General features: G+C 41.0%; 1 protein-coding gene across 3 annotated transcripts in view; it reads left to right on the top strand.

Annotated features, from left to right (window-relative positions):
* The first annotated feature begins 62 nt into the window (after positions 1–62).
* Positions 63–14,279, top strand: part of phactr3a (phosphatase and actin regulator 3a) — a 34,150-nt gene continuing 19,933 nt past the window's right edge. The window contains exon 1 of one of the 3 annotated variants that reach the window (XM_005478245.4): positions 63–479. In XM_005478245.4, the coding sequence (XP_005478302.1) occupies positions 377–479 (103 nt within the window). In that variant the 5' untranslated portion in view covers positions 63–376. The remainder of the gene's footprint in view (positions 480–14,279) is intronic. The other 2 variants (XM_005478244.4, XM_005478243.4) reach the window with 2 other exon arrangements.

The following is a 14,279-nucleotide window of genomic DNA, read 5'->3' as shown; positions in this document are numbered from 1 at the left end:
AATAATTAATAAAGGCCATAAATTTAGGTTATCGGTGTGCGAATAAGCATTGTGCTCTGTTGAATATTTGGTCGCGTTGCTGGACAGGGATGGGCATCATCAACCCGTTGGCATCATCGGGGGCAAATCACCCCTCCCTCATCCACACATCATCGCGCACACAGCCCAGACTCACACGCACACGCACACACACACACACACGCACATACACAAACACACACGGAATTTCGGCTCAGCCATGGCTCCCTGTTAGATGCTCAAAGCGGCTGTTGTCAGAGCGAATTATATCTACTCTCGCTCGCTGCTTTCCTCCTGACCTTGCCTGCCTCCGGTTGGGTTTTTAATATTTTATTTAGGATTCCTGCGCTGCCTCCCCATGGCTACATCGGATGGACTAGACGGCTGTCTGCAGCGAGGCAGATCTCAAAGTGACCCGAACATACTCACCGAACCGGGCATCGAGTTGGCTCACGGCACAGGTAAGATAGGCGTTATTTTGTCTACATTCATCCGCTCCATAGGCGAGTTTTTATTTTTATTTTATTTTATTTTTTTAAGGTTGCCGCTTCTTTGGCGTTGCAGACCTCCTTGTTTGCCTAGCGGGATGTCAGAACACTAAGGCACAATTAGCGCATATGCTCCCAACACTGGATGTAGAATATGACTGTAACGCTGAATCGTGGAGCTGCATGTTGAAAACGAATGCCATCTCAGCGTCTGTGAATGGCTGCATTCCCCACCAGATTTGCGCCTTACGAAGACGCTTGTAGCCCTTGTGGCTGATATGGATGCGAGTAGTATTTGGGAATCCGCGTGTTGGCCGTTTAATATGATATTACCGTGTGCAACTTTTACTCTATTGCCTATCTATTGCCTTCCACGCTATCCCAGCCCCTTTATAGTGAACCCAGGCTATTTAGCATCACAAAATCTGCATGCATGTGTGGTCCATGATCCAAGCTTAACGAATGTTGGTTTCCTGTCTGATCCACTGCTATAGCGTTGTTATTAAGAGAGATCCATGGAGGGATTCATGTTTTGACGTGTTGCATTAAAAACAAAAGAAAAAAAGCACATGCTTATCTTATTGAAGGCCTATGCCTAGAGCTCTGTCCCTGTATTGACAGCACTGACATCCCCACCCCATACCGAACTGATCACTGCTGTGATCAATAGCCGACAATCCACGTGATATAGGCTATAGGTGGAAATATACCCAATTTATCATCACAGCCTTGTACTGGTACAATCGGACTGGCCAGTTATTGATCCTTCAGGTGATCTTTCCAATATGGAGTCCTTGTTTGTTTCTCTGTGGGTTAGTCATCTAATGTTACTCATCTTTCTGCTTTATGGAAGAGGATAATGAATTAAACTTTCATTAATGACAGAACACCAGGGAGCACTCATGCCGTGCTCTCCTCTGGTGAGCTCCTGGAAGTGAATTTGGTTGTTGTTGTGCTGGAAGCACTAGTAGCCTATGCATTCACCTAAAATACACTGATTTCTTTTCTTTCTTTTTTTTTTTACGTAAGTGAGACTATTTATGGTCATACTGTGTGGGTTTGGAAAGAGTCATTGCTTACACCCACACATGGCGAGTTTTACGCACATGAATGCTTGACTGAATGATTCAGAAAAAAAAAGCAGAGTAGTTCACCTTTCAACTTATCACTCACGAGACTTGCTTTTTCACATTTCCAAAATCACACCTGCCTGCACTCATCAGCTGGCCATAGCACGTTTATAATGGAGCCTTGCTGAATTCAACCCTCCCAGGGATGATTTAATTCACACATAGGTGAATGTGATAATGTCACACTGGGTCTTTGACACACCTGAATAAACAACGCAGCAGTTTGGCGGATCAGCCAGGCCAGTGATGAGAGCTAAAGCTGTCAGGGAACGCCGAACGTCAGCCTCCATCCCTGGAATATGCACAACTGCATCACAGTTTCAGACACGAGCATGCTACATGAAAGACGGAGTAAATACAGTTGTAACAGCAAGGACAATACCGGTGTCTGGTGGCCCAAAGTACACAGCATTACCCACCCCTTCTCTGCGCGATCACCACTGCACTAATGTCTGGGGCACTAAGTAATCCTTTGGCAAAGACTGCCTTTTTTTTCTCCTCCCAATACAGTAGATCTCGCAGCTGCAGAGGCTTACAATGTGTTCATACACTTACTCAATACTGGGAGGAGAGTCAATAGAGACAACAGTTACAGCTGACCATCTCAGAAAACCAGAGCAGTGTTTCCTTTTTGAATGCGGCTGCAGTAATACTACAATACAGACTCGCCCTCTCAAAGAAGGGCAAGTCGATAGGTCTCATTGCAAGTGTCCAACAATGCAAATCCTACTTTCTTTCAATAAAGCGCACAGAGTGACATTGCATTGCTCTGTTGGGAGTTTATCTAAATTGAGGCAACCTCTTTGAGCTGCAGATTTACAAGAATGATTCAAAGTTACAGGAACATAAGTCCAGCAACAGGAGCAGCAGTATAAACACGTTTAATCAGTTCATTTGGACAAGGAGCCCTTAGATTCCCCTGCTAATAAAATGTCACTTTCACTCAAAGTTCCACTTAGTCATTGCAGAATGTCGACCAAGGTAATGGTGTGGAGAGGACACCTTGACGCTTTGCGGACAGGGAGCTTGTCCAAGCAGGGTTATCCCTATGGCTTCGTTCCTCAAAATAATTCTTTTCCCCTGTAGAAAGCTGCAAAGCTGGAGAAACAGTGGAGATGAACAGCACAGAAGCTGGAAGTTTGAGAAGAGTTGAATCACACAAATATCAGCACAAGCAGATTTATGGTGCACATAAATCTGCAGTTAGAGACTATTTCTATTATTGATTAAGTTTCACTTTTTTATTACTTTTTTTATTACAAACAATACAATGCACATTACAGTTTCCCTAAGACAAAGTAGTTATCTCCAGACTGTTAAATTCAGTTCACAAAGTTACAAACACAGAAAAGAAGAATATCCTCCACATGAAGAAATCGCTTCATATATCCACAGTAAATTCTAAGAATAAAAAAAATATATTCAGATGTTTTAAATCTTATAAATAATTTCTCTGTTTATTTGACATTTCATTAATTAGTTGCAGCAATTTACAAAGATGGCCAACTGCTCCTTCACTAAACACCATTCTTTGGCCAAAGACTGTAATAATTCATGGTGAAATCACTTTCACTTGCAACCCCTCCCCACTATATACCACATTGCTCAAGACCACTTCTGGTCTCCGCTCACATGACGACTTATCCAATAAGTACCTGCTGATCTGTGTTTTTTTCTCTCGTTTTGTTTTATCTTTCTCTCCTGGTCTTACTGGTACAAGAATAATCCTCTCAGATCTATCAAAAAAAAGAACAACTGAAGAATTCAGGTAAAAGGCGAGGACCTGCCTAATGAACAAGACGATATGTCAAACCCTGCGGAAGCTGATATTGAGCCATGACAATGACTCACCCCAAACCCGAGCGCTGTGTCGTACATAATCCCTCTTATATTCAGGGCTTGGTGAGCAAATATGGGAAATTATGAGTCAGCAGGTCTTATATAATGTTCCCGCAATTAACACAACATTGTTTGAAAGTAATGTAAACAAAAAGGTATTAGTGCCACAGGAATTCCTTACATAACAATGGTTTAAGACCCAGTTTCTGATTTCAGCGAGTTGCAGCGGAATAAAGAAACTGTAATTACATAACGAACAGAGATATATATATATGACCCTACCTGAAGAAATAGCCCTGCTTCAATTAAAAAAAAAGGAACTTTGACATTTTCAGGTAAAGAAAGGGTTAAAGATGCAAGAATCTGGACTCCTTAGAAGTTTAAAAGGCATTCTTAAAAGGAGACAACCCAGTGCTGGCAGGCGGCACATTTGAAGAATGTTTTTCGTCCACCTGTAATGAGGCCGTCAAGTATCTTGATGGTGTGGAAGAGGGAGATAAAGAAATGCTGGATGTGGCACAGCATTTGGTGTGGCCTTCCACTGGCACTGGCTCTAAACAGATAATTACACTGCATAAAGTAACTATCTAGCTATCAATCCAAACTACTGGCGGTTCATCAAGTTGTTGGGACGAGTTGTTGGGCTTGCCCGTGTTTACAGGTTTTGTGATGAGCGAAACTCCACCAGTTTCTGGGGCAGTTTTATAATTATTTTCTATTCCGAGTAATTAACTGTAAATTAAACTGTTTGAAATTGCAGTTTTCATTTAAGACAGATTAAGAGGCAGGCGCTCAGCGGTATGTGATGCCATTACAGCCCCACATTCTGTCTTCCTGTGAGTCTATTTTTTTCCCCTCCGAGTGATTGTCAACATCCTCAAGAGTGCAGAGAAAAGGGTGTGAAGCTGTTGTATTCTGCCGTGGGTCATACGTGTTAAGTGGTTAAAACAAAAGAGAGAGCGACGGTGACCGTGAAGTGGATACAAGTGAGAAAACAGAAAACGATCCCTCTGTTACAGTTTAGCCCATGACACCATTCTGTCTGTGCTTAGAAAGGTCGCCAGTATGCAAAACACGACCTCCAGTTTTATTCATGTGGTTGGTTTTTTGTGGAGACTTTTAATTTAAACAGGACATAAACTTCATCATGCACATGCAGCTCAATATTGGTCTCTCATTTTTGAATTTTGTTTGTTTATTTGTTTGTTTTTTAGCTGCGGTCAAGTTGAAAACTGTAAAACCCGAGGATCTATCAAGCTACATGCACACGTATGGCTGACATAAACAAGTTCAAGGGATCTGGATGGACAACGAGAACATATTGTATATAGATTTGCTCTTTGTTTAGAACCTGCAACTTTATCAAACTCAGCCAGCAAAGCTGTAATTCACGCTGAAGTCACGACTCATTCATCACGGTGAGCCTTAAGGGACTGTGAGTCAGTCAAGGCCACCTGTTAGTAGTAGCCACTGGAGAGCTATTCATTCTTCCCTCCACGATGCACAGAGGTCCCTTCAGAGGCCAGGAGAAAAAGTACATCTAATGTCAACTTGAGAGGAGCCTTCTGGTTGCCATAGAAGGTATTTGTCATATTCAGAAAAATGTGAATCTCAATAAATATTGAGTCAGACTTTCACCCAGGAGCCAGGGATGCATGTCCCCTTAGTGGCCACATGTCGTATATATGCAGTTTGATTCAGCTGCACTTTGGGAAACATGTTAAAATAGACCTTTTCCCACTATTGTCACAGTAACATGCTAACATGCCAAGTTCTCGAGTTTTCTGGCAGAAGGCCCTCAAGGCTAACTTATCCTTTGTGTATAAAATGTTCAGACATTTCTGATTGTCAAACCTAATGGATCATGTCCACTGTTAATGTGATGAACTACTCTGCTAGGGGCACTTGTGTGAACTTGAGCGTAACTGGCTTTTTCATCCTCTATAAATTACGGAACAAGTTAGTCATAGGCAACTGCAACATGGCAAATACAAGTGAAATGAGCTCAGGGGAAAGGGTCAAGCATCATTTGGCTGTACAAAAAAACCCGCCGCTCTAAAAGAAAAGTTAACACCCACAATTTTGTTTTAAAAACGATAAAAAAGGAAGGATTTGTCTTGAGTAAAATGAAAACTAATAAACAGTAACAAGGACTGCTTCAGAAATCAACAAGAATCACCAGATTCAAGTCACTTCATAGAGAAAAAAGCACGCAGACAGAAATTCAAAGAATGAGACAAGAATGAGACATTAGATTTTCTAAGAAACATCTACAGAATGATAGCGGTTCTTGAGATCCATCTTTGTCAAATAATAATTCAACCGACATGGATCTAATGGCAGCAAATTTGTGTAAATAAAAACCACGGGAAAATTCCAACCAGACTGCACTGAGCATAAAGTAAAGATCAGATGTGGGAACATCAAAGTCGGGAGCTGTTTTTTACTTACAGTGGCAACATCCACCTGTTGAAAGAAACTTTGTACATCAGAAATCCGAAGACCTGTGGCCCTCACAAAGCTTTCACTATAAATCCCTATGGAGGGAAAAAAAAAAAAAGCTTTGCTGCCTTAAACACAGAGAAAATTCTCAGGCTCTCAGCACAGCCACGGTAGAAACCACGGGCTTCAAATATTCAAATGTTTTCCACCAGTTTTAAAATGAAAATAATGATTCTTACTATCATGAATTACTATCAGCAACATTTAGTATTGGGTATCATTAAGGATGGAAATTCATAAGAATTTAGCGATTGCGACTCCATTATCAGAGTCACCTATCGATTCTCTTTGGGATATCATTAGCTGGGCTTTGAGAGTCAACACCATCTCTAAGCAAAATATCAAAGACATTACATCTGTTCAAATTAATGCATGCTGTGTGGTCAGACATTTCCCCTCTTTGCTGTCATCAGTGTTGGGGTCATTACTCAAGAAAGTAACTCAACACAAATCCCTATCCCAACAAGGACACTCACATGATCTTTCTCTTAGTGGAACACAAAGCTGACAGCAAAAAGCAAAGATAAAAACCAGCAAAAAGACGCTTTAAAACAATTGCCACAGTGATTCTACTGAAACACGAGTTTGTTACCTGTTAAAGTTCAGGGTCTGGCTGCTGGGCTGGGGTCAGCATTCACTGAGCTTTATCAGCACTCTGGGTTCTTGGCTAGCTTAGTGTTAGCTTGCTGTTTGGCTAGCTTAGTGTTAGCAAGCTGTCTGTGCAGGTGCTTGCAAAGTGCTGACGTTATGTTAGCAGCATAATGCAGCTGTTTCTGTCCTGGATGCAGTTTACACTTTACCATCACGCTCTTGTCCATGTGTAAAATAAAAATAAAAGTAATGTCCATAATGGCTACCAAGAACCGGTTCTCAATTCCCAGGTATCATATCACTCAACACTCCCTCTTAAAAAACTGAGAAGTCTATTAGTCATTTAGTCTCTTTGTGTTAAAAAACGGTGATGATGGGATCTCATGCTTATACCAAGTCATCAACTAAATTCATTGCTTTTTCTCCTTTAAACCAAATGAGGCCACAAAAAAGTCATGTTAGCCTTATGTAAAAGAAAAAAAAATTCTTTTCTTCATTTGGAACATAAATGAACACTGTGCTAACAATTCTGTCACATTTAGGATCCACAACTGCTGAGTGGTGAGCTAAAGAGATATGTTGCATGCAGATGCTTTGTTGAGCTCTGCTCTACGTAGATGCCTTTACAGTCTTCCGGTTCCCCCTGAAAATGGAGCGCATTAAATGACGACAGCAGCAGAAGTCCTACATCATGCATGCTCCCTGTGGATGCGGGAGCAGCTTAGGCATTTGACAATGTTTGAGCCATGTGTTAGTGCGGCTGTTGTTTGGGCCATGTGTTGCTACGGCTGACACCCGTGCGCCTGTGTGTTTTTTTTGGCAAGTCAATCCATGCATTCATTTGCAGAAGATGTAGCAGGTTTGCGCAGACTTGGAAAGAAAAAAAATCACAGTGTGTGCTAGAAAAGACAGTCACCCTTTGGAGAACAAAGAGTCGAAAAGCCCCGCGCACCTGTCAGAGACCCCAGGGTAAAGGCAGCATGTAATGGAGCTATTAAGCCTCTAAAGGCCGGGGTTAAATTGAGTTCAGGAAGTTGCATGCACTATGTTGTGAATGGTAAAAAATCTAAGAGAGAGAACTCTTTTTGGCATCGACTCTGTGGAGCAGTGGAAATACATTTTGCAAGAAAGCAGAAAAACGAACAAAAATGCTGAGGAGAAAAGGAGAAGGAAGCTAAACTAGTGAGGCGGAGAGGAGATGGAGGAGAGAGAAAGAAAGGAGGAGGTGGCAGCTTTTATTGAAAGAAAGCCAAGATGTTATCCTAATTGCAAACTGGCCACAGCGAGATGATGGATAGGCTGTAAGAGACCAGTCGCAGGCAGTGACTGTGTGGCTCTGGCTGGGAGACCTCTACACTGTTCCATGGATCCTATACAGACCCTAAAGTGATGCAGTTAAACCAAGAATGCTGATATGCCAGATTTTTTTTTCCTCTATCATTTTCCTCATTGATAATTACCTCAGACGTTTAAGCCAATTTAGTTAATTGAACTGTTCCTTTTAGTTAAATGTTCATTTCGACAAACATAAAAATGAACTTGCAAAGACTTCAAAAGCTTTTGACTGAATTTATTCAATCTAGTTACAGTCACTTGTCTGGAAACTCTTTGCCAGTATGTTCAGTTATCAAGCTCGAAAATCAAAAATGTAATTTAGGTTTCATCTTTCTTCAGGGCTGCGGCTAATGGCTCTCATCACTGATCTTAATCTATTTTTAAATCATTTTTTTTAAATTAATAAAATTTAACAAAACACTAGAAATCATTCTCATTGTTGCTTCCCAGAGCCCACAATGGCAAATATAAAGTTAATTGTTTAGTGTGAGAAGCCATTGAAAACCTAAAAACATTTATATTAAAGACACAAAACAAGAGGAGAGTCGGGTTTAAGGCTTTATAAATGTTTACGTTTTCTCATCGATTGATAATTAATTGATGTGGTGAACTTGAAAGTTCCTCTGCTTTGAGAAATGATCCGTTGTAGTAGCGTGACATGAGTCACCCCTGATAGAGAGTAAAAGTGAAGATCTATTGGACTACTCATCAGTCAGATCTGTTCTTTTAAAATCTGTCTCACACTGCTGTCAGCCATGATAGGAAGTGAGTGATTAAATTGTTAGGGTGTCCCTTTTAAGTAACACTGTATGACACAAAAAAGAAAGCTGTGCTATAAAGTCTTCTCTGGCTTGTTTCATCATCACTGAATTGGCAGCATTCACATCAGAGCCCTCTCTCTCTCTTACACACACACAGACATAAAGTCATGCATTGCACCCGTCACACCTGTTCATATCCCCAGCTTCTTTCGTCCCTATCAAATTTGCCAGACTCAGTCTGAGATCAGTGAAGTGAGAAGAGGCGAGTCCTGGGCCCCGTCAACAACAAAAAAAAGCTCTTGTCTGCGACCGAGAAGCACAGAAAGCAGGAAGAAACTAAGCATATGTGATGGAGTAGGGAAGTACAAAGATAAACTAAAAGCAGGTAAAGCTCGTGTACCTAACACAATGGAGGTATGATGTTATGGCAAAGCGACAGACATTGAACCACCACAGAGAGGAGGGAAAGTGGTTTGAGGCTGTTTGATAGCCACTTACAGTACAGCATTATTGAACACTCTCTGCCAGGGCCACTCAGGAGATGGTAAATTAAATGCATAGCCAGATCAGATAACTGTACTAGAAGGAATACAGTCATAAAAAGAAAATGAATTAAAGCATTTCATTGTGCTGTCAGACTGACAGTGAGTGAGTGTAAAAAAAGCGAGTGGAGGTTAGAGAGTCTGACTGTATGTTTATCCACTTTGGTACTTTGGTTTACGGGTAACTCACTTTTCCCTTTGTCACTTTTTAATACCACGATATTGAACTTTACCTCGTTTTTGTGATGGGCTTCAATACAAACACATAAACATAACAGATGAAACACAAAATGAAAGTTTCATAAGTCAATGATTAGTCTTTAAAAGTTGTTTTAAATTGGGCTAAAGCTAAAGAAGATCCCATTTATAGTCAGTTTTGAGTCCTGTGAACACAAGGTTTCACAGATTTTATTTATACTGAGATTATACTGTCAGGGATGGAGGTAAATTCAAGTTTAGGATATCTTGAAAAGGTTTGAAGTTCAGACACTGCACCCTGTGACTTTGAGCAAAGCCGTATATATATCAAAATGCAACATATTTACTATTTTCTATTCTGTACTCTGACAACTTTTTGGAGTGTGTAAATTAACTAATTCAGACACCGCTCAGGTCTGCACTCTCGCATTGGGAAGCTGTCTAAATGTAGACGTAACTACGATGACATGTAATCTAGCTGATAGTGACAGACGTCACGCCTTAAACGTCTACCTTCTAGAAATTTCCAAAGCCCATGGTTACACATTTCCTAGCCAGTCGTCATCATGAATGAAAATAGCAGCAGCGCAAAGCATCAGGAGCAGTTTATAGTTTAGCGCTTATGAGTTATCATAATTGTTGCCGTTACTGACTGATGATTCTCGCGAAACTGTCATTTCCATCTATGACGCAGAAAGGTTTAATCGGTTAGTCAACTGGCAGGCGTTTATTCTGACAAACAACTGATTAAATAAGAAAAAAATGGAAATGATTTGTTGAGTGACAGTTGAAAACAAGGCTTTCTACTTTTGTTACAGTGTTAGTGATTTTGACGGGATAGCGGTGACTAATTTTCAGATTAAGGATTCAAACTGTCAAACAGTATGATGCAAAAAGACAAATGGCGAGAGATCTCAAACTTGACTCTGATGTATTGCACCAGGGTGAGTTTCAGCACCACGGACAGAGCCAGTCTTTGCATTGCGGCAGGCTGCTGAACTGAGCAGAGCCGTGTTCTGTGTGCTGATAAGTCTGTCCTGGATCTCAAATGCTTTGACTCAACTGAGCTCTTGATCTGCTGGGAAAGAAGCCCAGCATTTTTTTTTTTACCAGTTTTTCTTTCTTTCCTCTTTTTAAAATTTTATATATATACTTTTTGCAGCGACACATTAATGAGGAAAGCACATTGTGAAGTTCGAGGCACAAATTCCACTTAATGTAATCATCGGATACATCTACAGTTTGCAAGCCAAAAGCTCAAATCCAGTCCCATTAAAACTACTATTAGAACTGTGGCCAGCCCAGTACGGTGACTTGGCTGTTATTAATAACTGAGTGGCTTCTAGCAATTTCTTAATAAACACAGATTCATCATTGAGCCCCCACCTTTTTAGCTACCAGATACAGTAATGCCTTTTTTACACCACCACAGCGTCCCTGTGGCACAGAGCAACTGCTGTGAAGCTTGTGTGATCACACTAATGAATGTGTTTCAGTAACTGGACAAAATCTTTTGTTGACAGTTTTCCTATGCTGCCAGTCCCATACAACTCTCCGACCAGACTGTACTGCAGATTTGATTACTTTCTGCTACAACCACGCTGCTTTTTTCTTCTTGTATTTTATTACAGCAAATTTAGAAACTATCTTTCTATATGGTGAGCCTGCAAAACAAAACAACGCATGAAATCTTCTCAAAAACCAAGAAAGGAGGAGAGGTTTAATCTGCTAAGGTTATAGGGTTGCTGTTTAATTATTATTTTAATGTGCATATTTCATACCCTCATCTCTCTCTTCACAACCAAAAGGCAATGCATTTATTTAAACTCGTGCCCTTGAATAGTTTTCCATAACATGCATGAGATGATTATTGACATGGCTATTTCTTGGAATAATGAAAAATGTGAACATGCATTTAATGTCTGGCCTGTTTAAGTAGTCCATATGTCCATGGCAAATGAGGCTACAGGACAGTTAGCACATTCACTCGTGTCTGCACAATCTGTCGGCACAAAAAAATGCTGTTTTTCTACTGTTGATCCTTTGCCTGCGAAACCCTTTATGAAGTCCAGGACATGGGATGTAAACCTGCTTTCCCATCAATAACATGGTAGGAAGTGTTCTATGTTTAATTTGGTTTTGTGCTTCCCTTGAGAAGTTGCTGCTTTGGGCACAATATTGTATACTGTGGTTCCCTGTTCTGCTTTCCATTTAAGCCCAAACCATCCCACACACACACACGAGGGGATCCGAATGCGACGTGTATCCTTGCTGTGGGATGTGTTTGGGAATTACAGTGCTAACAGTGGTGAATTGTGCTGTTCCTCTGTGCACCTCCCAGCAGAGCAATGGGAGCCCAGCGGAGACGGGCTAACAGCCTTGTAGCAACTGCAGATACAAAAACTTTGGGCTCTCCTTCTCCATCTCAATGACACACTCGACATGCTTTGTATTACATTTTCACGAACAGAGCCCAAATCTGTGGAAATAATGGCAATAAAGTTCACCCGCCTGTGTCTGCTGCTCGAGTCGCTAACTAACTTCACCTCCTCTGACACACCTGTGCATAAACTTTTGTGGAGAAAAGTGTTAAATAGTTGAGTAAGCGATACTTGAGTTATTGTTCAAGTTTGCGTAAAGCACTTGAGAGACTTACTCTGTATTGAAACTGTGACCTTTTTAAACACAAGTCTTTCTAAACACAAGGCTGCCTGAGAATTTGAGGCATTTAGCAGGAAGGGGAAGTTTAATTTTATAATTAAATCATCACCCTGTGAAGAGGGAAGTCTTTTCCAAGCAGCACTTATGAAGATATAAAAGGAGCTAAAGGAGTCAATATGAATCTCCCAGTTTGTTAGATTAATGTGGTAGACTGAAGGAGCAGCCCAAGGTGCAAAGGGTGAACCAAGACTTCCATTACGTGATTGAAGGGAAGCTTTCTGAACAGAGTGACGTTTCTTGGGATCGGTATAGTGAACGTGGCCCAAAACTTAAATATGAATGTGAAGCCTACCTGGATGGGTTCTCTTCCTTTACTTGGTAGTTCTCTGGAGTGAAGGCTGGCATGACATTTTCTGAGGCTCCCCCTGTTGTGTGGGCAACAGGAAACACACTTTTAGCAGGGACATTTTCAGCCCACTGGGTGGATGCGATAGATACATGGAGGTTTTCACAGTTGGGCAAAGATAGCCTGTTTTTTGGGGGGAGGGGGGTTTGAATGCAGAGGAGTGTCTGTGTGGAAACATGTTCAGCGTGTGCGCATGCACGTGCCTGCAGGAATTATCATGATTATTTTGGGTATTTCTATTGCAGATACCCATTTCCAGAATTTATGGTTAGTTTCTGTCCACATGTAAGCATCTGAACTCTGCAAAAGCTCTTCCACAAACACTGAATCGTGCTCGTAGCTGGGTTGCAGTTTCTCCATTCTCTCCTACCTTCAATCTCCAGTGACAGTTTACAAACAATTACATTCAATCTTGATGTTTATCAGTGTATGTTGTGTCGTTTGCTTGTGTTCTCAGAACATGGGACACAGTTTCAAAGGCGTGTTATAGTGATACAATGTTGTGCTAAAGTTTTCAGCCCTGTGTGCACTGATTCTATTGGAAATGCTCAGCTACACAGCAGAGTCTCAGATACTGTTAAAATGAACTAAGCATCACTGATACACATCGCTTTTGAGGCTGCAAGCTGAACCCACATAACCCTGATGATGTCACTAGGAGTCTTTGTTATCACACTTGACAAAGGTTCCTGTGGGACAATGAAAAGACGATATATGACAGAGTTTATGCATAGTAGTCCTAACACTGAAGGAATGCACCTTTATTCAAAGGGTTTTTTTTTATAATATAATGTCACACAGATATTAACATACACTCATTGTTAATCAGACGCGACAGGGAACCTTACAGCAATCAGCACCAAAATGCCAGTACGTTTGTGCTCGGTCTAACATCTGTGCGCCTGATAGCGCTCGTGTAAATCTAAACAGATGGAAGTAGAAACAGTGAAAACAGAGGAGCAGCCTTTCATCAGAAAGTGAAAATAAACTAAACTCTTAGTTCCTTGTTGATGATGCAGCAACGGCTTACAAGCAAAGCCACCCACCAGTCCCCATTCTCAGCTCTAACATATGGTAATAAAGAAGGGCCTCCGGCATTTTCTATTGGCTCCTGGACTCACTGACATCATTTCGCTCGCTTGATGCCCACACACTGGTGTTTCACACTTTGGCTATAATTGCTTTGATGATCTAGAGACTTGACCTTTGCAGCCTTACACGACGATACCCCGTTTCCCCTGACACAAGTTATATTCCCAAACAAGTTACAGTACACCACATACGCGTCAGACTGACGCTTTTATCTAATTAAACGTTTAGGCCAGAACTTATTTATCAGGGTTAAAATGGATCAATAAGTAGAGCATAAACATGCTAATAATTTATTAGTTGGTAAAAATGAGAATGCTGCTTCTTAGATATGGCTTCCATTACGGAAATGATGACTCTGTCATCTCTAATGAAGTGTATTGTATGAAAAAGGAAAAAGGGCAAACATGGAAAAAAGATAACAAAGACATGACCTCTGTGTCCTTAGTGGTGGTCGGGGTGCAAAATGTGCTCACTGTTGAAGCTATCGGCAAAACAAGAATGCTGTTTTGATCATTTCTAACTGTATTATTTAGTACTGCTGAAGGTCAATCAGGAGGATACTAATGTTGTAAATCTGCACATTGTGCCATTTCCTTTGAGTCAGGGGTCAATGTAGACGCAAAATATGTTTCTTAGAAGAAAGAGAGCTAAGAAATAAGGCTTTAATCTGTCTGTGGCATGCCTGGGGAAGCATGAATAGAGTCATCTTCTGGACA

Source organism: Oreochromis niloticus, linkage group LG20 (assembly GCF_001858045.2).
Source record: "Oreochromis niloticus isolate F11D_XX linkage group LG20, O_niloticus_UMD_NMBU, whole genome shotgun sequence".
Lineage (NCBI taxonomy): Eukaryota > Metazoa > Chordata > Actinopteri > Cichliformes > Cichlidae > Oreochromis > Oreochromis niloticus.
Note: the sequence above shows the minus strand (reverse complement) of the source record. Positions and strands in the feature narration are given on the sequence as shown.